Source organism: Strix uralensis, chromosome 5, assembly GCF_047716275.1.
Source record: "Strix uralensis isolate ZFMK-TIS-50842 chromosome 5, bStrUra1, whole genome shotgun sequence".
Classification (NCBI taxonomy): Eukaryota; Metazoa; Chordata; class Aves; order Strigiformes; family Strigidae; genus Strix; species Strix uralensis.
This window is the reverse complement of record NC_133976.1, coordinates 66,250,333-66,273,657: the sequence shown is the minus strand read 5'-3', so window position 1 is coordinate 66,273,657 and position 23,325 is coordinate 66,250,333. Positions and strand designations below refer to the sequence as shown.

The following is a 23,325-nucleotide window of genomic DNA, read 5'->3' as shown; positions in this document are numbered from 1 at the left end:
GCTCAGCCTTGATTGAAGTATTGTATGGAGTAGCAGGAACATATTGTAGTAGGGACTCTTGGAATTTGGGTGTTTGAGGTGTTTATATGAAGAAGGACGTAGTACTGCATGCTGGTGAAATGAGAATGGTTTAGTTGTCAGGAGAACTGCACTGAGTCCATTGAAGCCTATCTCTATCGACATTGAAAAATCCACTCACCATGCACTTCATCGTCTTAATTCCCCCAAATATTATCTGTGGTTTACATTACAGTGCAATATTGTGTGTATGATGTCTCCCTTAGGTCAATGTTTCCAGTTTAGTGAATTGTAGGTGTCCGACTGGAGAGTCTACACTCTTCTGTAGAAGACTGAATGCTTAAGATGCCTCATTAATTTAATGTAGCTAAGAGACTAGTGGGCTTAAAGGATTTTTTAGTAGTCCCACAGAGAACTATCCAAATGTAATTTAAATAGGATGGAAGAAACTTTTTATTCCTTTATTTTCTCTGAGTTAGAAATATTCAAAGTAGTAATAGCTGCTTTTATATGTTTTAAACTTAGAAAAAGTATCTGAAATATAAATGGAACAAGTGTTTCAATTAAACTCAGATAAAGGCTTTGCTGAAGCCTAGCTTTTGTGCAGAGAGCTCTAGCAATACACACCGATTGTGTTCCTTTTTTTTTTCCTAGCAAAAGATAATTGGGAGAGGGAAGAAGGATAAAAAGTACAACACACTGCCTATCAAGTAAACCACAAGTCACAGATGTGCTACACTTCAACTCTGAGTTCTTGGAAAGCAAAGTAATTTTCCTTGATCATTTTAGAATTCAATATCATTCACAAGATTCTCTGAGAATTGAAGAATTTCTGTGCCAAATTTAGAACCCACTAATAGGTTCCATCTAGATGCAGTAGGAATTTGAAAATTCAAAGGCCAAGTTTCATAAAGATCTGGAAAAAGTTTGATTTGGGGATTACTGTATCACATTTCTGCATTTCACTTCTCTGGCTGAGTTAGGATGAGATCAAGATTGTTTTTTTAAAAATAAGAATTTATTATTTCCATGAAGAAATTGTAGTTGATTGAGAAATGAATATTTCCACCTTTTCTATCAAAAGTCATTTTATATTTTCCTTAATCCCCTGGCCATATAATCCTGGATCTTCTGTTATAAGCTGATGGTGCCATTTTTTAGCACTGTTCCATTTTCCACTACCTAGCCTGCCATCCTTGCAAGAATGGGCATAATGTTTTCTATATTATGCCCTAGAGTGTGACCTTTACTTTTTTAATTAGGCTGCCTTTTCTGTATTCCTGATGCAGCTTGTGTTGAAATAACTGGAAAGATGCTGTCTTTGATGTACCAGGAATTAGATGAGACCCTCTGGCTCCATCATCTGCTATAATAGGGCTCAAGAAATACATGAGCAAATGGGAAAGTTTCCCAAAGACATTCAGTGCTCTGAGAGAGACTTGGAAGGTTAGCCTCCATTTTACACCAAGTGTCTATTAAGGCAGTTCTCCAGCAAGGGAGCAGGAAGCTGTGTTAATCAGTGGTATAGTGCTGTGTTCATATAACAGGGAAGCTCCAGGTTTACTTCAGTGGTTAGAGAAGGTGGAGAGAAGGCAAGCTAGCACAGAATAATTCGTTCTTTTTCTTCTGTTCTTCCCTGTAACCATTGTATTTTACGTGGCATTTGACCATGTCTATTTGTCATTCATGTGGCTTATTCCCCCCTCCGCTCTCCGACTACAATGGAAAATGCCGTTGGAGAGGGAAAGGGGGACATGGGAGGTTATGATTGCGTGGTTTTTGCCAATTGCAACTCTTAAGACTTTGCTGAAAGCTGCAGTCATCAGTGTGGTTATGTGATACAGAAATTTATTCCATCGGTTTTCAAGGTATAGACTGCTTTCATGTGCACCATAGCATCCCCCCAGGATTAAGTCATTTGTTGCTCTGGCATTTTCTTAAAGCCTGGTCACAAAAGAGAACTTCCTGAACAATGGGCCTGTTATCCTATTCAGCCTTTCTGATCTATTAAATTCCCTGTTACACCATTCTGCAATTACTCCACACCCCACCTTCCCAGACCCCCTGTTCTCAAGCAATCTGGGAATTTGCCCGTGTCATTTGCCTTACTCCACAGGAGCCCCACATCCCTCTGTTTCCCCACACCACTTTTGATACTGACTCGGGGTCCTTTTCTGTGCTTGGTGTATTTGCACATTTTTGGTATGACTCTCCTTCATACCTGCATACCAGAGAAACACTTAACATATGTTTATTCAAAGACTTCTCTATCTTATTCAGAAAGAGGTAGGCTTAAAAGAAAATATTTCAGTCTCTGCCCCACTTTATCTCAGGGTTGAAAAGAAAAGCTGAATTGCATGTAGTTCTTTTTCCAAACATCACTTACTAGGTGTGAAATAAACCTGTTTGTAAACTGAATATTGTCAAGCACTGTGTCTGCAAAGAGAGGTAGGTATCATACATGAAAGGTCAATGTTCATCACAAAATTAAATCATAAAGGGTAGTATTCCTTGTAACAGTCTGATAATATTATTCAGACAGTTTATGAACATTTTAGACATGACAATGTTAAAATCAAAGTACGGTCAATAAAGGACTTGATTTCTTTTTTCACAGCAGTACCAACAGTTCTCTGACTGAAGTGATTTCAGTGCAAACGTGAGTTTCTTAGGGACTTGGAGATAGTTTGAATCTGCGTTCAGAGTTACCCCACAAAAGATGAAGTCAGAGCCAGGAATCCCAGCAATAAAGTTGCACTGATCTGTTCACAGATCTGCTTTTTGGGTTCTTTCACAGATCTGTTTTCTGGTCCAGTGTGCTCTTCATTTACAGATTTGGTCTGTCTTTGAAGGAGCTATCACTCCCAAAAAGCACCCACTTTTACTGTCAGGAGGATCATTTTTAGGTCTTGCAAGATTGCATTCCTGATTACAGGTCCAGCTCCTTGTAAGAATTTGTCTCGCTAATTCTCAGATTGTGCATTATGATCCTCGTGTCCCATTCTTTTACTTACCTATAACCTAGTCAATGCTTGAGGTCGTAGTCATAGAGGGAAGTTTGGATTTGTTTTTTCTTTCAATATGTAGATGTGGTCCCATTGAGAGTTTTGAATATGAGGCCAGAATCTTAGGAGAGACAGGGCAGTGATTAGAACTTCAGATCCGTAAAGACCCATGTTGTTGACCCAGGTGATTTGCTGCTTTCTGTACCAGTCAGAGCTTTTCAGAAGATGTCTTGTTCCTTTTGTAACCATGGAAGGTAGAAATAATCAAGACGAGAACACAAGTATGAAGATCACCAGCACCAGATTTCTGTGTGATAAAACGAAGTGCAGCTTTTGCCCATTTACAGCAGAAGCCAGATGTCTCTTACCACCACACCTAAGAAACAAAGAACAAATAGGATCCTGAACTACAGATGTTGCGGAGAAGGTGGTCCCTTCTCTGCAACCAAAGTTGTTCGTTCGAACCGAAGTTGGTCGTTCTTCATCTGAACTTCTTCATCCTGCTTCAGTTCAGTTCAAGCCTCTTCTTCACTCATCTTATAGGACTATACAGGCGAATGCTTTGAAACTGTAAATAATTACTTTTGTTTATGAGACCGCATTTCAGTCATCCCCAAGCACTTAGAGGCAGGCCTTCTCAAACAGGTAGTTTGAGAAATCTGGGAGGATGAGTACACCTATTCCTCCCTTGGTTTTTGATGGAACAAATTAGGTCCCAGAGCTACAAAGACAAGTTTGTTGGTCAAAGTGGGAGAAGGCTAACTCTAGGTGGCAGCTGATGAGATTGGTAGCACAGACATGAGGGGACTGTTTCTTGTTTTAAAGTAACTTCCCTTCCTCAGAGAAAGTGTTTACATTCTCAGTATTTCTGGGGTCTGTGTTCTTTTCACCAGGGAGAATGTAGTGCCTCTTGATTGTCATCATTGTGTAAAGAGCTGCTCAGTGAGTGACCTTAATTCTTGGGAACGTATTCTGTTCCTGCCCTGCATTTACCTTACTAGTCTTGGTGATTCATGAAGCCATCCTGAATTCAGATGTTCCTTCTTGTGGAGATGGATAACTATTTTCAGAGGAAGTTTTATCATCCTGAGGTGAATGGAGGAAGTCTTAAGTTTTCTAAAATAGCTTGAAAAAGTTGCGCTGCAGGGTATGAGTAAGATTCCTCTCTGATAAAAAAGAAAGATTTTGTCCCATTAGAGTGCTGGCACTGATTTGAAGGCATCGTTTATGCTTTAATCTAAGTCCTGTTGTCTTTTCTGATAGCAGAAGTTCATGTTACAGCTCTACCTTGTCTCTTGCATGTTTGCCCAGGCTGCTGCAGTTATCTATTGGATGGCTGGGGAATGGGGGAGCTCGGTGTTTGTGACCATTTTCAGTAGTCAGGGAGTGGCTGCGAGTTGCCCTGACTCTGCTACTCCTTCAGTGCATTGTGTATTAAAAGTCTTTCTTGGTCTTGTTCTTTCCTTGTTCTCAGTATTGTTTTCTTTGTCACTCTTTTCTTTTCCCCTTTGACTTTTCTGCTTTTACTTTCTGACTTTCCTTTCCCCTTGTCTAGAACTATTGTGTTAAAGAGCTATGCATAATAGACTTTCTCTGATTTCTCTTAACTTATTTGGGGATTACCTGTCACAACTGTTACCCGTGTATCTTGATGTTATTCCCTAACTCAGGGAGAAAAATGCTCGATCAAAAGGAAACCCAGTGTATTTCCTCTCCCTATTTACGCTGAAAATAACAGAGTCCAAAAAATCCATGAATGGAGACAAGTGAGAACAAACAGAACAAGTTGTCAAGGCAGATGGAATGCTGTACTTTGGTGGAGAAGCCTGTGTGCAAATCTTGGAAGATTATTTTAAGCAAGTTCAAAGATGACATTAGCTTTAATAATTTCTACTTAATTTGACATAATGATTCCATGAAAATATCATTTAGATCACAACTAGAATTCTGATTTACTGTGAATCTACCTGCACTTCAAAAGCTTTGATTTGTAGTGTGCATCTTTTTTTTAATTATTATTATTGTTCTTATCTTTCTGGCATCTGGCAATCAATGATTGAGATCTTGGTTTCCCATATGTTGTGCAAGAGGAGTTCAGGATGTGTAGTTGTTTAGCATCAGGCGTATGTGCTTTAATTCTCACTTCCAGTGGTAAAACAGTCTGTCATATTTTTAAAGAGAATAGAAATCTGAGCATACAGTGTGTTTTCTTGGTTGTTTCAGGGGGATATCCTTTTCAGTTTTCTATTTTCATTTTTTTAGAACCTTTTAATGGTTTTATTAACATCCCAAATGAGTAATTTATGGTTCTTTCAATGTTATCATTAGGTTCAAATTGTAACAGTCCACATTTACTCTAGGAAGTACACAGACAATCTGATGACTGTAGCCCTTTCATTACATAATTGTCAACTTACAATTTCAGTAAATAGGTCCAGATGATCAAAAGGTCTTACCTCAGTGTGATTGATAACATATGACTCTAAACCAACCAGTTCCATGATATGTCAATATTTTGATGATTTTTAGCACTGTATTTTCAACTTACAAGTGTATTTGTGCTTCCAGATGACTTGCTGGTTTACTGATCTTGTTTGGACATGGAATTGCCTGATTTGCCTTCGTGTTTACCTGGTTTGCCAGGACACAGTGGCAATACAGGGATTGCATCTGATGGAGCTTCTCTGTTATATGCAGTTTATTAATTGAGTAACCTCAACTAGTAAATATACAAATGCATATGTTCATTATTAGGATCAGAAAACGTTTTGGCACATTTTTTTCTCCTAGTGGTAATAGGTCTGAGTGCATTGTTTAAATGGATGCAATCATTTTCATGTAAGGGAAAGTTAACTTTTCTTCTATCTGCTGTTGTTCTCTGAAGAGGATTATAATATGGTCAATGAATTGCTAAGGAGGGTAAAGAAAAATTACATTAACCTCAAAAGAAGGAATGTCTTATTTATCACCTAACCTTGTCATTATCCTTCAAAAACAAGAATTGGGGGGGACACCTCTTCTTTCTGTCCAACTTCCACCTCCCCTTACTCTCGCTGCCACTCCTGGCAGGTAACTAATGGCCATATCTGGATCTAGCCCTCCCCACCTCCACTCCGCTGACATCATAAATTATCCAGATCTAAATGGACAACATTCATTAGCTGTGCACTTTACAGAAGGAGCCAGCTCAGGAGCTAAGCGCTCGCCTATTTTTATTAAAAGTTAAAAAGCTCCTTGCTGTCACGGAAAGGGGAGGTTGGAGAAGGTACAATGGAGGACAGTGCCGCAGAGCTAATAAATAAAAATAATAACTATTACTATTGGTTGAGTGACCCGGGGAGAAGAGCACTACCAAGCCATTTGTTGTTCCCTTTCACTTGTCAACAGCAGTAGCTTAAAAGCCTTCGCCATTGTTCAGGGCCTAATAGCACCTGTTGGGAAGATAGGAAGACAGCTGTCAAAAAAAGAAGAGGGTGGGGGTGGAGGGTGGAAACCGATGATTAGTTCGGTGACATGCACTTCGGTGCAGCTGCAGCAGGGCACTTCATGGCTTCCATTCGGAAGTGAGGCTCTTCCCTGCCCAGCCCCGGCCCCAGTGCTGTGTGCGGGCACTGGCAGAGCCCAGAGCACACAGGGGTGCCAGGCGAGGGGCACGGAGCCGTGCACCCCTGTTTCCGAGAGCAGTGATAGTTAACCAAAAGAAACCCCAAACCAGGCCTCAACAGCGGAAGTTGTGGCTTTGTAACAAGAGTGCTTGTTTCACTTTCTTTTTGCTTTTTATTTTTTTTACTGCTCTCTTGTGTTAGCAAATAAGGCTGCTCTTCCCTCTTCCTCAAGGTAAAGGCGACATGTAAGGAACACCGAGAGGTAAGGAGCCCAGGTATCAACAGCTCCCTTTGCGGCTGATCTTCTGGAGGCCAGAGCTGCATAGTTATTGGTGCTGGGAAATAATGACTGTGGCAAGGGCTGAAAGACAGGCTCTTTAGAAAATTGTCTTCTCAGCTTCATTACGTATTGTCCTTCCTTTTGTCATTTCAAGGAAAATTATGAGTACTTCAGGACTCTCTTTTTCCACTTTTAAAAAAGTTGCTTTCAGATTTTCAGGTAAAAATGCTATAGTAACTGTATGTGAAGGGTTACATTTTGCTGTTGAATTTAGGATTTGAGAAGTGGAGTGGTTGAGCTTCAGAAGGATTTCCTTGAAATTCTAGCCAAACACTGTAGTTCTCACTTTATGTTTTACAGTTATTTAGGTTATATACTTTTTGGCTCTCCTGGCATTTTGTTTTAGATTTTTTTCAAGAAAGCATTTAATTACTTAAAAAGAGACAGGTCAGCACAAAAGATCTTTTCTGTCAAAGGATAAACCATGAAATCTCTCTAGAACATCTTTAATGATGTGTCAATACCCATAAAAAGTTAGTGTATGGTCACCTCGACTGCTTTTTTTAAGCCCTCTTTCTTATTAAAGATGTGCTGAAGATGTAAAAAAATTAGCAGACCAAAAACATTGCCCTCTGTTAATATTAACAAGATATTACGGCCCTTTAATTAGAAACTGGCTCTGTTGGTAGCACTAATACAAAAAATGTATTTCAGGGGAATATGTATTTCGTTAGAGTATCTGTGTCCAACTGAGACAGAAAAATAAAACTGAAGTGAAATTTAATGGTATTTAATTCCAGATGTCTGTGTTTTTATGTTGTTACTCTTGAAATAGTCTCTGGAAATATTAAAACATCTTTGTGGTTTCAGAATTTTAGTGAAGCTCAGGCTTCGTATAGTACCTCCTTCTATCAATTGACACAGGGGTTTTTTTGCTGTGTGGACCACTCCTGAGAAAATCAATTCCTTCTTTCATTTAGAGATGCCTGGAATTAAAGAGGCATTAGAAAGTTGAAGAACACAGATTAAGACAAAATTCTCTTTTTTCATGCATAGGAGAGGGTTTCTTTTTTTTATTATTTTACTGTTCCCCTTCTTTTCATAAGGATTCCTGCTGGTGTAATTGTAACATCAATGGAAAAGGAAAAGGTTGCTGCTCAGGTGTTTGAAAGTGAGCTACTCTGTTTCATTTATTAATTTATTTTTTGCATATCAGGAAATTATGGGGAACATTTTAAAAATTTAACTTATTTTTTTAGGTTGGGTAAGATTAAATAACTTGCTTTGTTCTTGTCTGTTAATTTAATGAGGGGTGAAGAAGACGGTGGTAGCAGGGATTTGGGATCATTCTAAAGTTTGTGTATGCTGAAAAAGGTGTTCCAGCAACAGCTGTGCCAGTGAAATGCCGCATTTGGCAGAATGTGTTCACAATCGGCTCTTTTGGCCAACTCGCTGGCCTGGATCTCCAAAGGCAGTCAGGAGCCTAATTCCTTTGCAGAATGAGATTTATGCTCCTGAATGCCTTTGAGAATCCAAAGCACTGAGTCCCAACAAATTTCAGTGACAAAAGATATATTGTCCAGTGCATGGCATCCACTGCCATTCAGAAGTGCTTCAGTGTGCCCTTCTCTGGGGGACACAGTTGCTCTGCTGCAGAAATGGGAAAGGCAGAGATTGAATCAGTTCTTGAACCAGCCATATCCTACTATGTGTTTGCAAGGACAAGGATTTAGATGGAAGGTAACTACAGAGCAGTGACTACAAACTACACTGTTGCAGTGCTTCTTTAGAATAATTAAGCTCTAGTGGTTTGGGGGGTATCCTGTAACACAGCCCCACCTCCATGCAAATCTGAGGCAACCAGCAGTGGCTACAGGCCTGATGTGGAAGGCCAGATTCATGGAAGTGTGAGTGGAGCACACCACATGTCCAGCTGCCCTGGCACGCAAAAATGAATGCCACCTCCACAACAGTGGAACAGGTGGCAATTATCATACAGCAGCTTGCAACCCTAGATTATTATTGTTTAGAGGGTAATCAACGTTCACTTAGGAGCCTTGATGGGGTGTGTTGGCACTGAGGTGTGTAAGGCAACGAAGTATATACTCTACAAGTTAGTGTGCTGGAAATAACAGAGATTGAGCTGGAATTCCCTGTTGTTCTGAGGCGAGAGCAGGGATACAGGCTGTGTTTGTGAAAGAGGTGGTTTTGTCAGGTATGCAGGCCTCAGAAGGGCTTCATGGACATTCTATTGACATAGACATTGTCAGTCCAGAAGAGTGTATGACAGACTTTTAGAAATACCTGAATTTTTCATGTTCTGAAAGCAGACTCTGTCCTGAAGCTGTATACCAATGAAGGAGATGGAAGCTGAAAAAAACCTTGACTGTTACCTGTGTAACCCCAAAATGTTATGTATGACTATACATAGACTCTGCTGCTGGGAGATTGAAGGACTGGCAGAAGGTATTACATGACAGGCTTGATTTCTTTGCATTGTACATGTCATATCTGGAGTGTGACACTGTTCCTGGAGTAGGTGACCATTTGTTGAAACAAGACAGCCTGAAAAGTACATAGCTAACGGTGAAACTGCCAGTGCATTCAGGTGATGGAAACTATAAAAATTTCAGACAATAGCCTGACTGTTCCTGAGGGTGTAGTTGAATGAGATGCTGGTTTTGGCCGCAAACTTAGCTTAACAAGTCCCCGTGCCCTCCCCCTGTCCTGCTTAGCCATGTGTTCCTGCCTTGTGCTGTGGTTTGCTGGCTCCTCGCTTACATCCTAAGGGATAATTAGTTCAACAACTGGTAGTATAGTGTATCTGAAGACTACTCTAACCTTTTCTTCCTAATAAACGTCCTTGTGTTTTTAGGTAGCTTTCTTGTAAGACTGGCAGCATGCGTTGGTGAGCAGCTGTAAAAATAACTGCTTGTATATTTGTAGATAGAGTAAAATCATGTTTTTAGTGGCATTCACAGATTACTGATTTTGATTTTAAAATCTTGGAATAATTTATTTATTGTGCTATGGAACCTTTTCTGGCTATGTGAATTATTTTTTTAGCACAAGAAGCAGTACTCTTGTGCCAGAAATCGCAATAACGATGTCTTATCATTCATATAGTGTATACTTCGTTAATGCAGCATGATGGGTATTGCAAAAGAGAGCCAGCAACTTGAAAACAACTGTTGTATTTTTAAGCATACACAAAATTATGCAAGTACGTGCACCAAGAATACTATGGTAACCTGATGTCATTGTGCACCACAGGTTGTAACTATGGTCATCTGTGGGTACAGAAGTTGATTTTGTCCTCTGAAATAAAATGCTATGGGAGCTAACATGTGGCTAGGGTGGGACTGGAGATTCCAAGAGCAGGAAGGCTGCTTATCCCTGCTAGAGAAGGGAGCTTTTTAGTAGGTTTGGAAGCCACCCATGGACATATGTAGCCCAGCTGTTTTCTGCACAGTGGTTGTGATGGAGTGGTATAGTCAGAGTCCCACTATGATATGCTGGCTAGAGCACTATAGCTTCCTAATATCTCATCAAAACTTGAATATTTTGTTTGGCTCTGTGAATTTGTGCCCAAAGACCAAAAAACATTTTGTGTATTAAAAAAAATACCAAATAACTCAACAGCAATATCAAACAACTCTGTCCAGTCAGAGAAGCCCCAGGTAATATTGTTCTCAGCACCACATTTTTGCTTATCACACCTGAGCAACTATGCCCTACATTTGAACAATATTTACATTTATAGAGGTGTTTCCTAGTGTCTTCTCCAAAAGTTTAAAATGCTTTTAGACTGGTGAAAAATTGTAGTATGTCCTGGAAGGCAAGAGAAAAACGTAAGTTGTGTGGTCTTTGATTTCCAAATTTAAATACATTCTGTATTGTGCCTGCTCATGATTCATAGTGTCTTGCCTAGAGCTGCAAGTAGTTCCCTACAAGCACGATTCTGTTGATGGAGAGCCATATGTGTATGCAGATGCTGTGTGTCTGTGTAACCTGCTGATACCAACCATTTCTTCATAATAGTTGCTTTATTTTCTTTGCTATGAAAATGGTTTCTGATTTTGTATAGGTAACACCTTCATAATAAAAAGATGAGTGCGTAAAAAGAAAAAATTCCTGTGTCTGTATATGTGCTTGTCTGCTCTTTTAAAGGAAGAGTGGAAATCTGCCCTCAATCTTGTTTCCTGGTTTAAACCAGAAAGGGTTTATTGTGGTTCATTAACGCAGAACAGAGTGCCAGTGGGGTGGCACGTCAATAGGTGAGGGTTGTAGAAACAGTGAGTGGAACTGTGGCCAACAGGTGTAACGTATTTATGACTGCAGCAGAAGAAAAGGGTGAATAATGGATGGAGGGTATTTGCCAGCTCTTTCATCATATAAAGGAAGGTGCTTGCCAGAAGTGGAAGGTATATCAGCCAATGCTAAAGTTTATTCATGATCATTTGTGCCGACCAAATACTCCTTCCTCTAAGAGTGACATGTGTTGGCAGGAAATGTCTGGTGGTCTGTCTGGGTATTGAGCAACTCCTGGCTTCTCTCCACTCTGCTACACTTCATGTCATCATCCTTGGTGAGGCCAAACATCTTTCTTTTACTTTGTTCTAAGGAGTTTCATCCCAGGAACAAGAGCTGTTCACAGTAGTTATGGAGGAGGGAGTACTTTGGGCATCTCCTTTAGAGAGTACCCATTCTCGGACACCCAGTCACCATGCAAATGGGAGGCTCCAGGACTCATTGTTCCTCTAACTTGTGGTTGACTTACATCAGCCTCCTTCCCTTATATCGTAGTTTTTCTTCTTTATAACGTCAGAGCTTTGCTCTCCTCTTTCCTCTTCAAATGTGGCTTTTCTGGAAGTGCCTCATGCGGTGAGCCCCCATCCCGCACCTTCTTACAGCATGATGGAATTACATTACTTTCTCTGGAAGCAGGCAGCTGCATGAGACCGAAGTTTGCTTTTAGTAAATAATCAGCAGGAGCAGAAAGAGGTAATAGGAAGAGATTTGGCAGTGAAGACCATTCTAAGCTTTTATAAGTGGATTTCCAGGACTGTGACCCTGGAGCATGGATTGAAAAGAGCTACCGGAGAGGTTAGGCCTGAAGGAAACACTGCGCTGTGGGACTGCGCTTTTGGAAGGCTGCCAAGGCAGGTTCAGGTACACGTGCATCTGCACTGCCACTGAATTGAGAGAAGGATTAGGTCACTCGCAAAGGGGAGTTACAATGTCTGAAAAAATTAACGCAACTTCTGGAAGTAGACTAAATTAAATAGAAGTTTAGCAGACAGTGCTAAAAATGGTCCCTCTTGTTATGGCTTTGTAGCCTTGGCCTGAAAACAAACCACTCCTTTCTCAGTGTGAAAACTTTAAGTCTTTTAAGCAAGTAAGTCAATGAAGCTATATTTAAACATCGAATACAGAAGTAGATGGACAGTGACATGCTTGTTAGCATACAAAAAGTTAGATTAAAAAGTGATTTTATGTTAATTTGCTTAGATGCTTTGCTTTCCAGTGCTGTCAGAGCAATTCAGCGTATGTATACGTGTGGCCAACACCTACAGCTTGATCCGTACATGCAAATCAGAGCAGTTAACGTGGGACTATTACACCCTCGAGAAAGTGGTTTAATTCCGTGAGCTGAAGGCCTGCGTGAGAATTGCTGCTTGCTGGCATCAGTCTCCAGGTCTCATTGTTGTAGATGAGGCAGTCAGCCTCGATGGTGCTTGGCACAGGAGGGAGGGAGGGAAGGAGGGAGGGCGGCGGGGCTGGGGGCACGGAGGAGCCAGTGCGCTGCTGGCACAGTCGGAGGGCCATTCACCAGTGGGTATTGCCATACGCAGTGATGCGAAGAAACATATGCAAGCAACAGAGGCAAGGGTGATACAAGAAAAACAAAATGCGTGGTAAATACCTCTAGAAAGAGCTAATGAGTGATAAATGTGCTGAACAGAGACAACAGAAACAATTTTTGTGGATTAATTTGTATCTCTATTAATTCAGTCAGTCTCCTCCTCGCCAACGTTTACTTAATGATTCCTGTCATTCTTTCCATCTCGGTCTTTCTCTTTGGTGCCCTACCCCTAATCCTCTTCCATAACAACACTTAACACTTTTCATAATGTTTCTGGAACAAAAATGTTTCCCAAACATTAATGAATTACTGTTCACAAACATCCCATGAACAACTCTTTTGTAGATGTATTCATACCGTGCTGTGGATAGACTTGGAATTGTTTTACTGTGTGCTGAAAGACCTACACTGCCAATAGGTAATGGGGGTTATTCTTCTCTCAAGTGGGGCTCAGAAGAAGAAATGGGGTTAATCCTGGATCCCTCTTGAAGGTACGATTAGGAGACGTTCTGAATAATTGTGAAACTTGGAACAGCAGAGCACGCAGTGTGTAGCTTTTTGGAAATGCTAATATAGATTATCATTAATACATAACTGTCCTGATGCATATCCAAAATCTGTCACAATGTAGCTCAGATTTTGGATGTAGGAACATTGTTTTGGTCAAGAGGAGAGTTAAGTGTTGGGGTAGGGCTCAGGAATAGCAGTTTCTGTGTGCAGGCCACCTTTCCCAATTTTAAACTGCACACTATATGTGCAAGCATTAAAAGTTTTACTGACTTTCTGATGAATCCAGAGAACGAGTGCTTTGCAAACAAGATACAGTGTTTATTTCTCTTCTTAATTTGAAAGCGTCATCTTCCCAATGAAGTCTAAAAAAAACTGAACAAAAGATGACTTTGTTTCAGTATAATTCATGAAAGCTCTACAGTTGTAATCTTTTAAACAGTTATTTTTATTTAAGATGTGTAAATTTCAAATCTTTTTTTAATGGGGTACGTAAATGACATAATAAATCTTTGTTTCCAAGATATGGTGCATAATGTATTTCACAAGGAGTTGCTGAAATGTGATAGGTTGAGTATATGAATAGCATGTTTTATGTAAGTACAATATGTTAACACGGTATATAATAGAATAAAACAAGCTGTAATTTAATATAGCTCTCTAGCTCTATAAAGCTATAGGGGTGGGGAAGCTATTGTCTTTCAGAATTAAAGTTCTTTTTAAGTATTAGCAGAAGTATTTGCTGATTCTACATCAAAATTCTGTTGAAGTGCCTTATGTAAAAATTGCAGTTCAAGTCAAGGGAGGTTTGAAACTAAGTTAGTACATCAATTAAATATGATTACTTTTAAGTGGAAAAAATCTATATAATATTATTTTAAATAGTTAACATACAGTATTTCAACAGGGGAAGCGCTGATTAGATCACCACAATCTATTTTATACCATCAGGATTGCTGAGGGGCTTATAATTGTGTTAAATTTTCATATTACTCATATTCGCACATTAATGAACAGATGCATTGTAACTACTGGGATTTTGCCATTTGGCCTTTCACATCTCTAATCATGATTTCCTACTGAGATCTTTACCATTCTCGCCAGTCATTGATACATGGCCGTCCAGCGCCTTCATTATTCTCCGCCTGTTTGTCGCAGCTCTCCCGGCATCGCCGAGCGGAGTCAGGTTGCGGGGACACTCATTTGTAACACGAGGCCTCCGGCTGGGGACTCTGCCGCTAAGTCAGTGAGGATTTTATTGACAAAGCCGACTCCCCCCCACCCTCCCCGACCTGCCCCAGTAAAGTAGCACCGGGCCCCGTCCCGGCGCCGCTCCCCGAGCGGCTGCAGCGGTGGCTCGGCGCGGCAGAGGAGCAGGCGCGGGGCGGGGGGGGGGGGGGGGGGACAGGCAGCCCGCCCGCCGGCCGGGCAGCGGGGCCCTGGCAGCCCCGGCGAGCGGCTACTGTTGCTTTAACGCGGCAAGTTAGACAGAAGACTTCTGTTTCTTTACGAGCGCACCACGGCGAATATTTTGTCTAGCTGCAGGGGAAAAGCTCTGTCGTGGACTTTGCTGACAATAGACTTAAAAGTAAGACGGGCTGCTTTTGGTGCCTGGAGGCTCTGGAGCCTATTGTCAGCTCACAATGGATTTCTATTGCCGCATTCCTGCTTTGCAAAGGTTTGTTAGCTTTTAATGACTGACAGCTCTCTACCGCAAATACCGCATTTGCTCTGGCCTGTTTACATGCTACTCGAGAATTTTTAGAAAAGCGCGGGGGGGGGTGGGGGGGTGGGGGTGTGGTGAAAAAAATTAAAAAGCGGCGGCGTTTATTTGACCTATTCAGATATGTTTGGAAAATGGTTTCCTTCGTGGGTTCTTACAGGGGACGTACCAACTTCAGCAGTGGCTGTGCATGTGCCTAGAGCGTGGCGGCATCTCCCTGGTGTCAGCCCCAGCACGGAAATGTTCGTTGCCCTGCAGCTTCTCCTATCTACTTCGTTAGGATTTCATTGCAGTTTTAGGGTTTCTAACAGAAAACTTGCATTCAGGCAACCCTGGGTGACCGAGTCCGTGGCTAGAACCCTTCCCGGGAGAGTCGGCCGCTCAAAGAGTGGTCATCATATAGGAGAAAACCGGAGTGTTGAAATGTGTGTTAAAATGTTACGGAAAAAAAACCCCAAAACCCCCTGTAAATGGGATCCGGCTAGTTGCTATGCTCGCAGCGCTCAGCGAGATGCAGGCGTGGGGCTGTGCCCGAACACGAGTGTCTGCCTGTGCACACCCGTGTGCGAGGCAGGGGGCGGCTGAAACGCGCGGAGAGCGGCCGTGGGCCCGTGTCACTCTAGTTATCTGTGCCTTAATATTGTACTGCGTGTGGTCGGCTCAGCGGCGCTTCGGGCTCCTTCAGCTCCTCGGGTGTGACATGCTCTGTAGAGAGGGAAGAAGGGCAGGCTCGAAGGGCCCGGAGCCTTCCGCGAGTGCGGGGAGAGCCCGGCCGGCCGGCTAGCCAGCCAGCCCTCTGGCTAGCCAGCCCTCCGGCCAGCCTCGCCAAGGTAGCGCAGCGCTGCTTCCTCGGAGCTTTAAGTTAGGGTTTCGAGAAAGGAGGCAGAATTAGCCAAACAAGATAATGAAGGTTGCTCATAATGGTTTTTACTGTGGGGAAAATTAACCAGTTGCTAATAATTGTATGGTCTCTAGGCCAGACGGTCCCTTTGATAAGTTAACATGTACTCCCTTTATGCTCCTGGTAGGGGGTAAACAAATGCCTGAACAAATACAAATACACATAAACACAAATGTGGAGAATAGCAGTATATGTCTTAGATCCAGATAATAAGTGTGGGTATTGTTATTTAGATGGCGCATACTGGGACACTTATCTTTTAGTACACTCCATTTTCTAACTGAATGCAGTGCTAATCGTGGGATTGAAAGCTATTGTAATTGTGTACCCATCTAAATGCTGACAAGAATATACAATTACATTGTTTGGAATTGAGTTTAATGTTCTCTGAATTTTATTAGCATTTATATTTACTTATGCATTAAAATTCTATACAAAAAGAGGTCAGAATACAAGAGTTATAGACATAAATATCAGACCCATCCACACCCTCACTGTATTTTTCCTGAAAATACTGAACAAATTTATTTTATTTTATTTTTAAAGGAAGTGATAGAATCTGAAATGAGCAAATAATGGGTTTCCATTCTAAGCAATGCCTTTTCTCCCTCTGGATTTTGCAATCTTTTAAAGCTTTTTTCATACCCAAGTTTTTATTATTATTTATAATGTGCGTGTTACCGGAAAGTCTTTCCACAGTATGCTTACCACCACACGATGTTTAAACACGCATTATAAAGTGGATGTAATTGTAAACACTCAGAGGGATATAATTACATGTAGCAGATTTAGGAGCTAATTCTTTGCTTCTCTCTCTTTCTCTCTCTCTCTCTCTCTCTTTACTCCGCATTTTATCAACATAATTATTTTTTGACTGCAGACTAACACCCAGAAATTGACAGGCATCCATTATAGGCAGCAACTTGTTCACCAAATTGAAAAACAATGAACTGCAGGTTTATATGTGCCCATTGTCATACAGAATTACCGGAGCTTTGTTCCACAAGAGGAAAAAGCTAATGGTTTTGAAACAGCAGGTGACAAAACACATTCTTTTTTTTTTTTTTTTTTTTTCCCCTCCCCTCTTATCAGTTTGTTGATGAAGTCATTACGAACTGGGGCCCAGAATAGGGTTGGCCTTATTTTTAGCAGATAGACTTTTAATGAGTTCTATTGTGAAGACAGTCATGTTGATGTGCTTACATTTTTTTTTCCCCCCCTTCACTCAGAAACTCCCAGTATTGAAAAGCTACTATCAAAGGACTGGAAAGACAAGCTTCTTGCCATGGGATCAGGGAACTTTGGAGAAATAAAAGGTAATGCTGTTTCTGTGCTAAAGCAAACTGAGAATGAATATACAGGTATTACTGGCTATATGGAACTTTGTTTGTTTGCTCCTCTTCCCCTCCCCTTGAAACATTGTAATTTGGGGCTTAAATGAAATACGTGCTCTCCATCTGTGATAATACAAGTAAATGAAATGGTGTATTACCCTGAGTGAATGAACTTAGGTAAAGCTTTTGTTGCATATATCGTTCTGTGTTGCAAGAGGACACATCCTATTGCTGAATTGGAAAAAAAGTCAACTCGCATATCAAACACAGGTTTATCAGAGTATAGCAGAGCTCAGCTTTTGAAATGTGAGGGTGTTCAGAAGTCCTTGTTAATTTTTGGACAGATTTTGATGATGTAGATTTTTTTTTACTTTTCTGTGTGTAGGGAAAAAAAAAAAGCACAAAGTTTGTGTAATGATACCTCTAGGTACCAAAAATAGCTGGTGCAGATTTTAAAAGACAGCGTTACAACATCTGTGCACTAAAGCATGTTCTTTTAAAGCCATACTCCAGAAGGAAAATGACAAAATTTGACCACTCTCCAGCAGCAGTAGCTTCTGTTTTGCCAAGATATTTCCCCATTTTATATATGTGAGGTCATTTTAGGGAACCTGTAGTTGTTTGTTTTCATGTAATTTAATATTTTTATAATTCTTCCTCAGTGCTTGTGACAAGGAACTGACTCAAAGTACATCTGTGTCAAGAATTTTAGTTTTCAGAGCAGCCATTATCACTCTGAAAAGAAACAGTGACTCTGATTCTTCTCCCGTTTATATCAGTGTTCATCTGGAGTAGCAAAATCCAAGCCAATGTTGTTTTGGAAATGTGAAAGTAGAACGAGATTAAAATTAAAACCTTCTTTAATGTTTATAAACTAGATTTCATCTCTCTCCATTATTTTTGGTTTGTTTGCTTACTAATGTTGTCCCTGATACCGAGATCCTCATTCAGGCAGGCTCCCAAACCTTGTGCCTGACAGGTTTAAGGACCTTCTGTGCAAGAGGTGGGCAGTATGCAATAAAGAATACAACATGACATGCTCTCAGAGGTTAATGTATTGGTACAGGTGCAAAGATCGTGTTATTTTCATTATATGTGCCTTCCATCTTCTCACTGATAAGCCACCAGCATTAGTTTGTGCTAGTCCACTGACTTAGACAAGTAGGAAAGTATGCCACTTGCTTCCCCTAGCTTCTCCCTAAGAGGCTGTAATTCAAAAATATATATTCATTACATATGTAGAATAACTTTATAACAGAATATAGTGCTTTGGCCCCAAATAGGCTGAGATGATGTTGTTATTATAACAGCGCCAAACCCTGGGTTCTTTATTCCCACTGAGCACGTTTTCTCCGTGTGTGTAAAGCAACAGGCCATAAAGAGGTAGGGTAGCCACTGGGCTTATCTGCGCGTTCTGTTTTTTAAAAGCATATTGTGTTAGAATAACATCATTGTCTGCCATGAACTGATGAATCTTTAAGATGTTTCAGGCCCAAAGTACACAGGCGGCTTTGGTATCCACTTTTGGGTGTGTATTTCAGCAGTTTTAGCATGTTGTCTGGAGCCTCTTTAACTCTTGATATGCTGGAGCCTTTGGAAGGACCCATGGTGATTCTCCTCTGCCTTTGGACCCAGTAAAGGTGCTCTGAGAAGTGCTGCGTACTGAGAAGGCACTCTGTTCCCAGTTGCTATGATCTTGTTCTGTTGGAGGGCAATCTTTTTTCTCCCTTCCTCTTTTTCCCTTTCACAAGCTAAACTTGAAAGCAGCAGCAGCAGCTATATGTTAGCACGAAAGAAATTCAACAGTCCTTTCAGTCTTGCCCAGGGGGAGGATAGGGAGCAATAGCACAGCCTCAAAGAAGAGTTTTCTTTGCTTTAATTTTTGTTTTTTAGCTTCATATTTTGAACACAATTCGAGTTATTGTTCTGTAGCTCTGTTTGAAAGCCTCACATCTGAGGCTTTTTTAGTGCAACTGTGGTTCTGTGGTTGGGGGCATGGTTATTAGGTGTTTGGATCAGGTTTGGCAGTAAGCTGTGAAAACAGGCACTGGTTTATTTTTCCTACTGACTGCCGTGACAGTTGCAATTATTGTCCATTGTTCCTAGGTGGCTAGAAAGGAGGGAGGATACAATAGAGCATTGCCCTCTGGGGGTAAATGAATTTGACTTACAGGTTCTTGGGGGGTCAGGCAGTCTGATTATTTAGTGCCCAAGAATGCGGTTTTCATGGCACCGCCAGCCATGAGCAGCCAACAAACAATGGCTCAGCTGTATTGCAGCTGTATTTAGTGAGACAACATGAAAGGTGTGCAAGTTGAGCTGCTTTATACTCACATATGCGTGTACAAACCCACATACGTTGTGCTAGAAAATGTTTTTGTCCTTCTATAGGAACGTAGAGTTATTAAGTTTTCCAGTTGTGATTTTTTAATTAACTTCTCTTTACATTTGGCCTGGCAGCTGCGTATTTTTTTTCCTCACTTCTCTATTAGTGATATTTGGAAATCTTGCACAAGTAGTGTCATATTATTAATAGACCCTGGAATGTGGACAGCCCTAGAAGCTGTACTGCCCAACTGTCTTATGCACTGAATAGTTTTTTCCATTTAACTGTTCAAAATTTCATTGTGTTTTTCATTAGATCTGGGGGAGTTTTAGTATGTCATGTGCTAAAGTCTCAGCACTAGGCTACATATTGTTAATGCCCAAGTCTGTGTTATTACCATTGAGTTTTATTCTCTGGGAGAGATTAAAAGAAAGGGAGATGAAACGGAAGACTTTATTTTCTATTAGTGTTATTTCTTTTAAGTTAGAAAGCAGTAATATTTTATTAAAGATAGGGGAGTTGGCAAATGGCTGGAAGTCACCAGACTCCCACGTTTTGTATTCAGTTGTTCCTCTTAGTTGAGCTGTTACTTTCGGCAACTACTTTAAGCCCCCTTTCTTCATCTGCATGCCTGTAAAATGGGAGAACCATCACTGAGTATCTGTAGAGTTCTAGCTGCAAACTTCGAGACCACAGTTAGAAGGATCAATATATCTCCAGTTACTCATGGAAAAGGAAATGTAATATTTCGTTCCAGGGCTTGACTGAAAGGTACTGCAAGGGAATACTCTTAAAATGGGACAAAATCGAGAGCCTTTCATATCTGTAGAATTTTTAACCCAGATGCCTCTGTTCATTTAGAGAGGTAGTCTGGGACTAAATAAATAATACAAGTTTGGCACTGGAGATTTCTTAAGAAATTTTGTTTTGAAATCCATGGAATTTTTACTCTGTTCAAAACAAGTTAGTCTAAACATGCTGTTAAATTGAAGTATTTTAAAATAAAGCTGTGAAACTGTATATTGAATTGGTTAAAGCTTGTTCAAACTTACTTATATCCATCATATTCAAGAACAGGGCTCTAAAGGCCACAGGGTTATTCGTGGATAATGCAGTTTATTGGATTCAGTAGAGCAGAGAGAACTTCAGGTCTCAAACTGATCATCTACAGGAAGGAAAATTATACCCCTTTTCTGCTTTCAGTGTAGCCACTTGATACCTGTGCATTGCCAGGTGAAAGTGCTTGCTTTCCTCCAAAGGAATGTTACTGACTGCAGCAGATGCAGCAAGTAGGGTGGGCCGTTGATAGGAAAAGGTGTAAAGAAGTGTATTTCAACACTCTTCAACGTCAGTGGCCATCCCTGTACTTAAAAAATTAACATGAAACTTCTGTTTCGCTGGTGTGGGGCCTCCTCTGAGCAGACTCCAGAGAGCGGTGCTGGCCCCCCAGGTGCATTGTGAGGTGCACAGTCTGGCTAACACTGATGTGAGTGAGGCGGCTTTAACCATGATGAGAACTTGTTTTTTTAAAACTTCCCCGGTGTACACAAAGCTTTTCTGCTAATCTTGTCCATCTCTTGCTTATCGAGAGTTGTCAAGAAATAATAATGCATATTATGTATGTTCTTCACTTAGCTAATTTTGAATAGGCGTGCAGAACAAAAGGCTAAACTGACTTTTGTTTCTAATCTTTCTGAGTTGGTTTTCTGTTGAAGGCATTGTTAACAGTGGTTGTGCCTGAATCTCTCAAGACCGGGGAAGCCTGAACCTGGACTTTTTTTGTTGTTTGAAAATCCTTTTCTATTGTACAGGTTAGTTCCTAAACAACTCCGGTGAAGTGTTTTCTGCACTCACTGTGGAAGGGATCATCATCGGGGTAAAATCATCAGTTCCTTGTATCCACTTAAATCTGGGTGACTCCAAAGACGGTACTGGAGTAACCACAGATTAATGAGTGTAATTAAAAGCAAGATTAGCCAACCATCCTAATCTTTAATGTATGCTAGCACAGACATTTGTTTTGTGCGAGAAACTGGGTTCCAAGTTACATGAAGTATCAGTGCAGGTATTATATCAAGCTACGTTAGATGGGTGATAGAGCTGTGTTTGCTTACGTGTACGGAAGATGGGGCATGAGAGAGTGCGCAGTGAATGGTCTTACAACTGCCAATAACGGATAAAGAGAAATAATCCATTCAGAGATACTATAGCTCATCAGAACCCATGAATTAAAGACATATGTTATGTAGATTCAATGTATGGATTAAAACGGATAATCTGGTAGGTGACACACAGAATCTTGAGGTAAGAGGGCTATGCAGATTCGGTATATGGATTGTAACGGATAATTCCATTTAAGTAATGCTGGACAAGTTGAAGACAAGTAAGCTTTGGGTAGTGCTCAGGTTATGTGCATTAATCCAGTGAGTGACACTTTGGATCACATAATCTGTAAACTGAAGACAAGGAAACTGGGGATTCCGCATTTAGATGTGGACAGGAGGAAGGAGGGGGAAGGGGAGAAAGATTATTCATGGGAAATACACTGGGTTTAAACCTTTGACTAATAAAGCACAGATCCCCCGGAGATGTGTGAAAGCGGCGTACTTTCTTAGGAGCTGTGTGAATTTTGCATTTACAAATTAATGGTTGAAAAATGTTTGCAAGCTTGTGTCAGATGTGGATGTTTTGCATTAGTTTTTGTGGATAGTATTGTATTTGGAGTGGGGAGAGAATGAGGGTGAGAGAGTCATAAGTGAAGGAGGTAAGAGATGTCTGGTTGTTGGCATTTAACTGTGATAAATTCAGTATTTATCGCAACCTACTTAGTATCATCTCTGGTTGGGGGGGGGGGGCGGGGCTTGTTTAATAGTAGCAAATTGCTTACAGTGAGTTTTAGTCCTTTGTTAATATTTAAAAAGTGCTGGGGGAGGGAACCTGCACAGTGGCACACAGGGGAACCTAATTTTTGAGAGCAAATCTGACAACTGCCAAAGTAGTGGAGGTTGATCACAGTGCAATATGATACACTCAGGCTGCAGAGTAGACAGTGTCAGTTGAGCCACACCAACGCAGAACTTTTCAGGCCAAATGAGAGTCTGAAATAGAGATTGTGACTGGATGGAGCTGCTCCTATTTGACCCTAGAATGGGAGGTTAGTTGAGGGTAATATCTGTGGAAGGGGGGTTGGAGGAATCTTTTTTAAGTATTTAAAATGCAAAAAATGCAAATTTGTGACAAAGCAGCAAATTTGGGTTGTTCTGATTTTATATTTTTTTGTGTATGTACTTGATCAAAAAAACCCAGTTTCTATTTAAATCAAATACAACTTTTATTTTTAAGAAGTGATTATTAATAGAGAAAATAGAATAAAATTGAACTAATTAAAATAGCAAATGCCAATGGCTTTATTTTGTTTAAACATATGGAGGCCAAACCCCCGTATTTAAAAATGGTCAGGAGGGTTGGATGACAAAAGGGACCTAAACCAGTTATTCTTTGTACTAAAATTACTTGAAAGATGTGTTGATAGAGATAATGTTGTTGAGCTACAACTACCAGTTTGTCAAAACAAAGCAAATATACATACACATACATATTTTTTACTGGTTTTCCTGCTGCTGCATAACATTCCAGCAGCAAATGCTATTTCTCTAGCCTAGTTCTAGCTTGTTGTCTAGACAGTAAAACAATGAATAACCTCTGAGAAATAGTCTCGATACAAATGTTGTCTATTCCTTTTGTAACCTTGACAATAAGT

General features: G+C 40.6%; 1 protein-coding gene across 12 annotated transcripts in view; it reads left to right on the top strand.

Annotated features, from left to right (window-relative positions):
- Window positions 1-23,325, top strand: part of SOX5 (SRY-box transcription factor 5) — a 297,460-nt gene that overhangs the window by 118,036 nt on the left and 156,099 nt on the right. For all 12 annotated transcript variants that reach the window (XM_074871425.1, XM_074871433.1, XM_074871432.1 and 9 more), the window contains exon 4: window positions 17,135-17,221. In XM_074871425.1, the coding sequence (XP_074727526.1) occupies window positions 17,135-17,221 (87 nt within the window). The remainder of the gene's footprint in view (window positions 1-17,134; window positions 17,222-23,325) is intronic.